The sequence below is a fragment of the Neodiprion pinetum genome, chromosome 4, assembly GCF_021155775.2.
Source record: "Neodiprion pinetum isolate iyNeoPine1 chromosome 4, iyNeoPine1.2, whole genome shotgun sequence".
Taxonomy (NCBI): Eukaryota; Metazoa; Arthropoda; class Insecta; order Hymenoptera; family Diprionidae; genus Neodiprion; species Neodiprion pinetum.
In genome coordinates, this window is record NC_060235.2 from 21,444,256 (window position 1) to 21,456,051 (window position 11,796).

The window sequence follows — 11,796 nt, forward strand, 5'->3', positions numbered from 1 at the left end:
AAGTTGGTGGAAAACAATTTTTAATATTTTTCAAGACATCGGGGGCTGCGATGCGTGATTAGGTTTAATCGTGTTTCGTATTTGATAAACCTAGTTACGAGAATCAGTATTTAAACGCGACGCCGATCGGTGGTGATAGATTTATATTTTCACTGTCCGTACGCTGTTTTCAATGATGGCAGGATTCGCGTATTTCTTGTTCTTCGGAATGGCGCTGGTCAATGTCGCCAGTCCAACTTACACGCCTTGTGACTCTTGCAGTAAGCGAAAATTTTATTTTCCTTCGGATAAAAAAGCAGAATTTTGGTCTCGCAATCCCAGATCACCGATTTATACAATATTTCGATTATCTTTATCAAATGATTGGCATATGATTTTCATATCCCACTTACGGAATCTGTGATGTGTCATTATAACTGAATTTTGTTTCCCTCACAGCTGATCGAGCGAATTCCACCCAATTGGAGAATATCGAGTTGTACATATTCACTGGGTATGTGATATTTTCTTTAATTATTTTCGATACATACATATTCTATTTTTCAAATACCTACAATGAAATTAGTTGATGGTTATAAGTTGTTTTTTCTTCTTACGATTCAGAGAAGTATTTTCAACGAAGAAGTTTATCTATTTAATCTATCCATCCCATTGTCACCTACTCTGCAACTCTTTTTCATATTTTCCCGTCTGCAAAAGGTTATCGATTGCGAGTCGAGAAGAGATAAAAGCTCAACGACGCATTTTATAATGTGTTATGTAAATATGAAAATGAGGTAGGTTTGGAAGTAATTTGAAAAAAAATTTTGCTCCAAGTAACCAGTGTGCAGGAGGTTCAGTGTTTGAAGAATAACTATACTGTAACGAAAATGTAGATTTAACAGGAGGCTTCGTGCCAAGAAGTTGGAGGAAGCCGGTTTTGCTAGGTTCATTTGGACACAAAACTCGTATCGCAAATCCCAAACGAGAGGATGTATGAAAAAAAAATATTAAGTTTATAACATAAATATCAATCAAAGAAAAAGGTCTGTTAGATTTTGAAATTGGCTGATAATTTACAAAAATGGATGTGGACGACCTCAATAAGGCGGTATCAAAGTTTTCATGGCCGCCGCGTAAATATCAGGTGTACATGATTTGTTTGATTTCTTGCGTGTATTTTTGACCGATCTTTGATAACATTTCAACTCACAAGGAAGGTGTCTCTCTGATTTTGATCTAGTTCATATATGTTGTATAGTATATCGAAAACTAGATGGTAAAAGTGCCCTTCGCAGATGAAGGTGTTAAGCATCAATTTTATTGCTTTACCTATGAGAATATAATATTTTTTAGTCAAACCACCCAAAAAAAAAATGTCTCATAACGAGAAATATAAAATGCGATTTTCTCATTAAAGAAAAAAAAAAAAATAAATAAATAAAAACTAAGGGGGTATTCCACCCGTAAATATGATTACATTTAGGCAAAAAATGGTTAAATTCAATCCTGAAAATCGAAAAAAAAGCAAACAAGAAATTGACGTTTTCATTAGACTAGGCCAAAAAAAAACGAATAATTTTTTTTTTTAATTACAAATAAAATAAACAAATAAAAATTATTCTGAAAGTTTGAGCCCTTGATATTAATATGAAGGGGTGTATCGTTACAGCTATTGATTTTTTAACAGTTACCGCATTTTTTTACCAAAAATCCGTCAATTATCAATCTGAAAAATTTTATCAATCTGAAAAATTTTATCAATCCATATTTTTGAAGAAAATTAAATTTCCCACAAAAAAGCTCTCCTACTAAATTGACGTAGATCGAGCAGTTTCTTTGTAATCGTGCCTTAAACATTGATTTGTTTTTTCAAATTTTTGTTTGAATTTTTGATTTTTGCAATTACCAGAAAAATCAATATTTTCATAGATCAAACCATTATTTTTGTGGGAAATTTGATGCTCTACAAAAAAGGTCTCTTAACATTTTTCATGAAATTCACTCCTTTAAAAGTTATTAGACATTGAAATTACTTTTTAATACAATTTCAATGTCGAATAACTTTTAAAGAAGTGAATTTCATGAAAAATGTTAAGAGACCTTTTTGGCCCAGTCAAGTGTTCATGGATTCTTTCGAAAATTTTTCTGTTCGTTCGGTTAAAAAATATTATGCTTTTATGGGTGAAATAACGTAATTTATGCTTGGCACCTCCGTCTTTGGAGGGCAGTTTCACTCACTTGAAGTGTTTATTGGTTAATAAAAAACAACGTGTCACTCAGTTTTCGGTGCACTACAGACATACGAAATAGATTTAAAATAGGAGAGATCAACCTGGGATACTTTCCTTGTCAGTATATCTATCGCACTTTCCGTGATTTTTAAGTGCTGACATCTAAACTTTCAAAATACTATACGAACCAGTAGACCGGGAAAAATAACATTCAAGACAATAACAGACAAGGAGCACATTCGGTACTGAATTCATTTCGCGTTCCACTTGAAAAATAATACCGCTGGAACGATTTGTTCTGCTCTCGGTGAAGATACACCGAGTTATACGATTTGTGACCAGCGTTCTCTTCTTAGCTGGAATTTGGATAGTGTGCAGTGCCGAAAATTCTTCGAGTAAACCCCGCAGTGTGTTGGATTGTCTACCACTGAGGGAAATAAACATCGGTACAACTTATCGGTAAGTAGGGCGTTTAAAGTTCATGCGAGTGGGCTGGATCAACTCGTGTTACCAAGTTTTGTGGATTTGACCAAGCAGTTGTTTCGTAGTTTATAATCCATGCTGAAGCGTTCAGTGATCGCGTTCCGGGTTCACGTTAAATTTATTATATAACTCGACTTGACTAAAGTGATTACGACCCGGTAGAGGTCTGTTTTACCGATATGTGTTTCCCTCGGTGTTAGGCACCCCGACATCCTGCGTCGTTTGCTCAGAAACATTCTGTATATATTCGTTTCAAAGGTCTTAAAGTGGCAAATGACAGCAGTTGAAAATCAAAAAGGTTTCAGTAGATGTTCCAATTGAAGACGGTTTTCTATATCGGTAAACAAAAACGGAACAAATTTATTTTCAAGGCTAATATTTTCGAATGATCACAGTGATGCTGAGAACACGAGCGTACTGATTGGCGCTGCGACGGATTTAGTGGTCAAAATCGATGCCAGCAAACCGACCGTTCTCTATTTTCACGGATGGACCGAATCTTCGAAATCAACGAGTGTGCAGACTATAGTGGCAGGTAAGAAAGTAAAGAGGCCGGCCTGACTTCGTTCACGGTTATCGAAATCGAACCTTGGAACACCTTGGGATGAACAATGACCGGCGAACGCGTTGCAGCTTACTTGGAACGTGCCGACCACAACGTGCTGGTGCTAGACTATAGCGAAATAGCTGGAGAGGCTTGGAACTACGCATATTTAAGCACTGAGGGTGTCGGCTACACGGTGGCGATAGCTCTCGACGAAATGGTGGCAGCGGGGTTGGACGCGACGACTCTGAACCTGGTCGGTCACTCGTTGGGAGCACAAGTGATGGGGTACATTGGAAAGAACGTAAACTTCACCATTCCGAAAATCACAGGCAAGATGGGATGAGGCGCAGAAAGCGAACGGTAATACAAAATGGGTTCTAACGACATCGGGGCGTCTTTCAGGGCTGGATCCAGCTGGTCCCGGGTTCACGGAGACCGATTCTCACCTGCAAGCCAGCGACGCTGATTTTGTCGAGATCATACATACCGAGGCTTCGTATTTGGGCATTGACTACAGCGCGGGCGATGTCGACTTCTGGCCTAACGGCGGCTCTAGTCAACCAGGGTGCTCCACAACTTCCGAACTCGTGCAGAGTGAGAACAAAGATACCGCATCCTGCTTGTAGTTATGGTAGAATGTCTTGATCCTGATCATCCAATCTTTTGTTCACAGTTACCTGCAGTCACGCCAGATCATGGGCTTATTTTGCGGAGTCCTTGTCCGACGAGGACGCGTTCCTCGCCATTGCTTGTGACTCTTATACGGAATTCGAAGCCGGCTCATGTAGCTCCAACACGGAGGAGATAATGGGCTATGCGACACCGAACACAACGTGAGTTCAGTAAAGTTTTTCTAACGACTATCTCTGAGGACCTCGATTTATTAACAATTCTGGAATACATTTCAGGGCCGGGAACTACATGCTTCAGACCAACAGCGACTCGCCGTACGGTCGAGGAGTAGAGGGTACTACGTATGTGGAGTAGACTCGTTCACGTTTTACGACAACGTTTCATCGTCCCGAGCAAACAGTTGGACCTTAAATGTCCAGCATCGTGAAAAAATAGTTTTGGGTGTACTCAAAATCGAATAAACAGATATTGCTCAATCCATTTGTCGTATACTGTATTTCACGACACGAATGCGACGCTCATTCTGCACGCCTCGCGCTTTTCGAGACCGTCAATATTTACCGTTTCTGTGACCTAAATCTCCCAAGTTTTGTTCTTATCCTTGATCCAGATGTCAATTTAGTGGAATGGCAGTACGAAGTGTCTAATATTCAGCTGCATCAAGAATTGAGCTAAGGAGCACCAGACGATCCATAATGCGAACAGTCTATGCTACCTTACGTATACTCATGAGTCTGGCAAATGAGGAAATTATTTACTCAAAGTGGAAACGGGAAACACTAATCGCTCAACCTCAATGAAAATTTGCTTAATTTATGGAAACGCAATCATGGTGCTACTTGTATTTGCCACTTGTCGGGTTGGGTAGATTTCAACACGTTACGAGTCGAGCCATACGGTTATGGAGGTGGTTGAAATGAATTCGTTGGACAGTATAGCGAAGGATGCTCTCATTCGAACAGTAATTGGAGTATCGATTCGAACAACAGCAGTCACCAGCGACTCGTATCCTCACGAATTGATCATCAAGAAAGTTATTCCGAAGAATGTTGCAGTCAATCTGGTTCCTCCATTTCTGTATGCCGTTCGTTGCGGCAGTTACGAATTGCTCCTACACACCTTGCAACGACTGCAGTGAATCTGTAGTCGATTATCCACGAGAATTTTTCGAGATGTTTTTCCCATCATATCTCAATCGTTCTGTGATGCCTCTCACTGCAATTCGAGCGAAGCCGAGTGAATTGGCGAACATTACACTCCGCCTTTACACAGGGTGAGTAAAGCCGAGTTTTTCTCTAACTCGTGGATCAGCTTGTTCGAAATGTTCTGAAATATGACACGAGTATTATTCCAGAACAACCTTGGATAATTACGTGGAAGAGTTGGTTGGTAATGCGGTGAATCTCTCAAACTATCTCAATAGTAGCAAACCGACAGTTATGTATGTTTCTGGCTGGACCGAGACTCCAGAGTCTAGCAGTGTTCTGGCTGTCGTTGGTGGTAAGTGTCTTAAATTATGTATGCATCAGACTCTGTCTGGAAGACTGTCCACGGTGACTTTCGAGCATGATCATAAGTTCCTATCTGTGATCACGTCTCATGAGTATTATAAAGTACGTATGATTGTAGTGTCGGGGCATCTTCAAGACAGAATTTGTATCGGTGTATTTTTCAGGACGTTAATTACATGGGCCTCGGAGATTGAAAAATTTTATTTGTAGCATACTTGAAGCGGTGCGATCACAATGTCATACTCGCAAACTACGAGGATATCGCAACAAGGTCGTATCCCTTTGCCGCGCTGAGCGTTCCTGGAGTCGGTTACACCCTGGCGCAAGCATTTAACGAGCTGGTGAAAAACGGCCTGGATTCTTCGACGCTCCACGTGGTAAGCCATTCGCTCGGAAGTCAGGTCAGCGGGTTTTTCGGAAAATGCGTCGACTTCATCGTGCCAAGGATCACAGGTAAGGAAAACGACTGGAATCGGTGACCGCATGCAGTCTTGATCGACTTCGGGATTCAATGACGCTGACTTTTTTCTCAGGCTTGGATCCAGCCGGTCCCGGGTTTGACATGATGAACGAGAACCTGGCATCTGGTGACGCCAGGTTCGTTGACATAATTCACACGGACGCTGGAATCTACGGCACTGCAAGCAACAAGGGGGATGCCAACTTTCACCCGAACGGTGGTAATCGTTTTCAGCCTGGATGCAAATTTAGTCTGCCATACAGCGATAATGGTAGAGTATCACAGTGACTACCCCGAGATGAAACTTCACTGTATTCGCCTACAAATATTCTGCTTTCAGACTTCTGCAGTCATCAAAGATCCTGGCAATACTTCACCGAGTCGCTTGAATCAGAAGATGCCTTCGTCGGACAGAAATCCAAATCATATCGGAGTTTCAAGTCAGGTTTTAGCTGGGGTGCAGTCGCAGTCATGGGATATGGAACGCCAACAACAGCGTAAGTCCACGACGGACGAATGAAAATTTCAGTCGAGACGATTGAACGTTGTTTGCATTTCAGGAACGGAAAATTCTATCTTCAAACCAATAGCGCGTTTCCGTATGGTCGAAAGTACAAGGGCTTGACGTACGACGCGTTGTTTTAGGCTAACGCAATTTTAGCCAATGGACCATCGACACGGGATTCATGTGTAACAATTATCGCGGTAATCAAATACTATTGAATGAAATGTATAGCTGTTACCTGTGTGAATATATGAAGTTAACATCACGAGATTGATTTTTTTGTTGACAATATTTTATACCCGATCGTTGCACCCGTTGCCGGCAAATCAGTTTGTCGGGACCATTCATGCATATTAGTCCGGTCAATTTAGACATAAGAATAGTGATCGAAACACAATAATTCCGACAGAGCTGAATTTTGGTAGAGACCTTGGGTTTACCATTATAAAGAAAAAGAAGAAAGTCCCCATCGATACCATGTGTGCTAAAAAAGTTATTCAAGCTCAAAGGTCAAAGTTTTCGGTTTTTTCGATTTTTCTCGTTAACGGTTAATTTTATCGAAAAAATAGCTAAGACCAAAATTGTAGATCATAAAATTACCCACAAAAATGGTCTCCATACTTTTTTTCCCTAAGAATTGTCATTTCTGAGATATCTCGATTCTAAAAGTCGGATGAGTTACATTCTATATAATATGCACGCATGTTATATATGTCACGGATATACATAGAATATGTATAGTATATATAGTATAATATAGTATGTATTATAGTATATGTATAGTATATATATATACTGACATACATAGTATATATACGGATATACATAGTATATATATATGGTATATATTAGACTGCCTCAAAAAAAACCAATTTTTTTTTCGATCTCCAGCTTCATGAAATAATAGTTTATAACATAATGTTAGACCTCGTGAAAGGAAATCGCCGTGCGATTTTTTTAAGAGGTGCCGTATCGAGATTTTGTAATTCCCATTTGATTAACACGTAAGAAATCCGATTCTGACGGTCGGAGGGAGATAATAATTTTTCTATGCAACGAACGGAACTCTATATAGTAGCGCTTGACAGTTTATATGTTTTCTTCGAATCGCCGTGTCGGAGAAATTTTTTAATCGCACGATCTTGGAGTGATTCAACATTGCGTAAAACGTGGTTTTTCAAGATTCTCAACTCCGCAACCATTGATCGTAGGCTGATTTTTATTTCACCGGCCAACATAGAAAAGTATGAAGTTTCTAGACAAAACCATGCCGTTTATGTGAGACCAAGAAACGAGTGTGTATCATGCCAAACAATTTCGAGGATAGATTTATAATCATGTTGTCTCCTTTCCCGAGACGCGAAAAACTTACACATCATTCCTCACAGTTTTATCTTAAATTTAGCCCGTCGTGAAGTTTTGCGTCTTATCTGGTTTGCGCGTTAATAAATGTTAAAGTCCGCTATGCGTGCTCTCGCGACATGGCATAGTCAGCGATACAAAATATATAACAGCGGGAGGGCAGTTATGACTTCGGACTCTGTCTGTTTATTAATAAGTTGAAGTTCGTGACCGTGGAGAATATCATCAAGATTTGATTTCGTTGGATAAAGGTCAAGGATGGACCGATGGACATTTAGTTATCAATTTTATTTTCTGTACGTCGTTTCGGCAGGCCCCGCCCCCCCATTATCAGGTTTCTTTAATATAAATAATAAGAAATCGTTACATGATTTACACTTGCTCACTAACTGTCTCGTTAAGAACATTGCACAGCTAAGTAATTATTCATCTCTATGGCATCTAAATACTTTTTAATGTTTCCAAATTTGTTCGAGAAGGAAGTGAATTCCAATCTAATACTATACTAGCTATACTATTGAGTAAATCGTTAGTCTGTTTCTCTACTATTCTCTCTACTGTTCTAGTAAATTTGGCATATCTTTGCACAATTTATAAGGAGGAAAATTTTCCTACTTCTCATTTTAAACAATTTGTCTAGAGTTTTGATTTCGTTGGATGAAGTTCACGCTGATCATAAAACTGCTCCAGAAAAAGAAATAGCAGTATTCAGCTCAGTGTCTCAACTGAATTGTTCAATCTGGGAACACAATATTACTTGTAAATCTTCAGGCATAACTTTCCAATGTTATACGCAAATAGCACGACTATTGTTTTTCAATAGCATCATTCCATATGCAGTACGAATATTATCGTTCATCTTTCCCTCGTATTAAATACGAAATGCTGGCTTCAGCGGTCTCACTTTCAATGTTTTGAAGTACCCGATTTTTTTGAACGAATAGCAATATACGCTTTCCTCGAAGCATTATGGGTAACGAACAATTTTCCGTGCTCGCACAAGCTATCAGGAACTAGGATTGACCATAAACTTTTGTCGGTGATAAGGTCAAACCATCTTATGTTAAAGACGGATCATAAATAGGCTGCCAAAAGTGCAAATAAACAGACAGAGTCCAAAGTTATAACTGTCCTCCCACGGTTATATACTTTATGTCACTGACTATGCCGTGTCACGAGAGCACGCATGGCAGATTTTGACATTTATTAACACACAAACCAGATGAAACGTCGAACTTCACGACGGGCGAAATTTAAGACAAAAAACTGAGGAATAACGTGTAATTTTTTCGCATCTCAAGAAATGAGAACAAATAATTAAAAATCTATATTTGACATAGTTTGGCACGATACTGAAAGCTGAACGTGATTGCGAAATATCAAATTCCAACGCGATGTAATCATACAATATGTTGCAGATTAGATCTCCGTTGGATCAGAACAATGAAAACTGAACACGCTGTTCGCTCAACCGAAACGAACACTTGCTTAGTTTGTGCAAACACGATCATGATGCCACTTGTATTTGATACTTCTGCTATGATGGAATAAATTTCCACACATGTAAAGAGTGGAGCTATACAAATATGGAGATGGTTGAAATGAATTCGGTGGACAGTATAGCTAACGATCTTTCTGTTCGAACAGTAATTGGAGTATCGATTCGGACCGCAACAGTCACAGGTTGCTCGTACCTATACGTATTGAGCATCAAGAATTTAATCCGAAAGAATAATGCAGTCAACTTGGCTCCTCTACTTCTGTCTGCCGTTGGTTGCAGCGGTTAGCAATTGCTCCTACACGCCATGCGACGACTGTAGTAAGTAGGCAGTTTTTTACAAATTTTCCGAACTGTTTTTCCCATCATATCTCAATCGTTCTTTGATTTCTCTTACAGCCATTCGAGCGACACCGAGTGAATTGGCGAACATATCACTCCGCTTTTATACAGGGTGAGTAAGGCCGAGTTCGTCTCTAGCTTGTGGATCAGCTTGTTCGAAATGTTCCGAAATATAACACGAGTATTATTCCAGAACAACCTTGGATAATTACGTGGAAGAGTTGGTTGGTAATGCGGTGAATCTCTCAAACTATCTCAATAGTAGCAAACCGACAATTCTGTATATTTCTGGCTGGACCGAGACTACGGAGTCTAGCAGTGTTTTGTCTGTCGTTGGTGGTAAGTGTCTTAAATTATGCATGCATCAGACTCTGTCTGGAAGACTGTCCACGGTGGCTTTCGAGCATGATCATAAGTTCCTATCTGTGATCACGTCTCATGAGTATTATAAAGTACGTATGATTGTAGTGTCGGGGCATCTTCAAGACAGAATTTGTATCGGTGTATTTTTCAGGACGTTAATTACACGGGCCTCGGAGATTGAAAAATTTTATTTGTAGCATACTCGAAGCGGAACGATCACAATGTCATACTCGCAAACTACGAGGATATCGCAACAAGGTCGTATCCCTTTGCTGCACTGAGCGTTCCTGGGGTCGGTTACACCCTGGCGCAAGCATTCAACGAGCTGGTGGAAAATGCCCTGGATTCTTCGACGCTCCACGTGGTGAGCCATTCGCTCGGGAGTCAGATCAGCGGGTTTTTTGGAAAATGCGCTAGTTTCTCTGTGCCGAGAATCACAGGTGAGGAAAACGACTGTACCGGGCGACCGTATGCAGTCTTGATTCGTTTCGAGATTCAACGAAGCCGAGTCTTTTCTCAGGCTTGGATCCCGCCGGTCCCGGATTTAACTTGTTAATCGAGAACCTGGGTTCTGGCGACGCTGAGTTCATTGACATAATTCACACGGACGCCGGAGTATACGGAACCATGATCAGCTCGGGGGATGTCAACTTTTTCCCGAATGGTGGTACGCGCCTTCAGCCTGGATGCAACCTTAGTGTGCCGTTCAGCGATGATGGTAGAGTATCGCAGTGACTAACTAGCCCGAGATGAAACTTCAATCTATTCGCCCACAAATATTCTGCTTTCAGACTTCTGCAGTCATCACAGATCCTGGCAATACTTCACCGAGTCGCTTGAATCAGAAGATGCCTTCGTTGGACGGGAATGCAGCTCATACTCGAACTTCACGTTGGGCTTGTGCGACTCGAATACAACCATAGTCATGGGATTCGCAACGCCAACAACAGCGTAAGTCCACGACGGATGAATGATAATTCTGTTGCATCGAAGATTTCAGACGAGACGATTGAACGTTGTTTGCGTTTCAGGAGCGGAAAATTCTATCTTCAAACCAACGGCGCATCTCCGTACGGTCGAAAGAATGCTGGTCTGACGTACGACTCTTCGATTTAAGCCAATGCAATTTTAGCCACTGGAAGGTAATTGACGAGGGACACTGTAATAGCTCAATCATCACGATAATTAAATACTGGCGAATGAAACGAATCGCTGTTATTTGTGTGAATAAATCAACTGGGGATTATGATTTCGATTCCTTCTGTAACAATGTGTTATACCCGATCCTTCCAATTGTTTTCATCATTTCAAATCAGAAGATAAACGAATCTTTGTTATTCCCGAGATTTGAGCATGATAATGCATATTATTTACCGCAATTGGGATGGATAATCGCAATGTTAATTTTCTAAAAAATGCAGAAGTCCACAACAACGCAGTAAGAAGAGCACTGACCTCGTATACTGAACCTTTAATGAATTTTAGTTTATTGATTATAAGTCAAATATAAAAGAAAGGGAAATAAATAGACAATTACGAGAAATAGTTGTTGACGATCATATAGTAATAGTACAGAATACCCAATTTATAGTCCCTGCACGTCGCAACCCAACAAACTTGGTTTGATAGTTTAAAAAATATAAGTGGACGGCACAGGTGCATAAGTTAAAAGATATAAGAGACAATAGTCGAGTAAGAATAAAACAAAATAGTAACAATAACATAAAAGCGGACGGTAAAAGTGTATATAGATAAAATCGAGCGGAACAATTATTCGAAGAATTTGAAGGGAGAGTGTTTGATGTGTCGTATTTATAATTTTAGAATGGTGTGACTTTCTTTATTGTTTCAGTTCGTCGTTATTTATTGAATTTGTTAC

General features: G+C 40.0%; 3 protein-coding genes across 9 annotated transcripts in view; 2 read left to right on the forward strand and 1 right to left on the reverse strand.

The window, feature by feature from the left end:
• The window catches only part of LOC124215832 (RYamide receptor), a 100,891-nt gene that overhangs the window by 25,492 nt on the left and 63,603 nt on the right, over positions 1 to 11,796 (reverse strand). The gene's annotated exons all lie outside the window — the stretch shown is intronic.
• LOC124215846 (lipase member H-B-like) lies at positions 17 to 4,356 on the forward strand. The gene is made up of 7 exons (XM_046619665.2): positions 17 to 260; positions 439 to 493; positions 3,092 to 3,231; positions 3,330 to 3,572; positions 3,646 to 3,837; positions 3,917 to 4,076; positions 4,152 to 4,356. The coding sequence occupies exons 1-7, from the start codon at positions 173 to 175 to the stop codon at positions 4,228 to 4,230; spliced, it is 957 nt and encodes a 318-aa protein (XP_046475621.1). The 5' UTR covers positions 17 to 172; the 3' UTR covers positions 4,231 to 4,356.
• On the forward strand, positions 4,483 to 11,166 carry LOC124215845 (uncharacterized). The gene is given in 13 exon segments (XM_046619664.2): positions 4,483 to 5,149; positions 5,231 to 5,376; positions 5,598 to 5,840; positions 5,921 to 6,118; positions 6,188 to 6,344; positions 9,362 to 9,443; positions 9,446 to 9,533; positions 9,612 to 9,666; positions 9,748 to 9,893; positions 10,115 to 10,357; positions 10,438 to 10,635; positions 10,709 to 10,868; positions 10,949 to 11,166. Coding segments are annotated over 13 exon segments (1,869 nt in total). The 5' UTR covers positions 4,483 to 5,081; the 3' UTR covers positions 11,034 to 11,166.

What these genes read in the sequence shown, in the direction of transcription:
- LOC124215846 (XM_046619665.2), top strand. Translation starts at nt 173, where the DNA reads ATGATGGCAGGATTCGCGTATTTCTTGTTCTTCGGAATGGCGCTGGTC. An exon ending in TGTGCAGACTATAGTGGCAG is followed by an intron (nt 3,232 to 3,329) that starts GTAAGAAAGTAA and finishes AACGCGTTGCAG; the next exon opens with CTTACTTGGAACGTGCCGAC. An exon ending in TATGCGACACCGAACACAAC is followed by an intron (nt 4,077 to 4,151) that starts GTGAGTTCAGTA and finishes AATACATTTCAG; the next exon opens with GGCCGGGAACTACATGCTTC.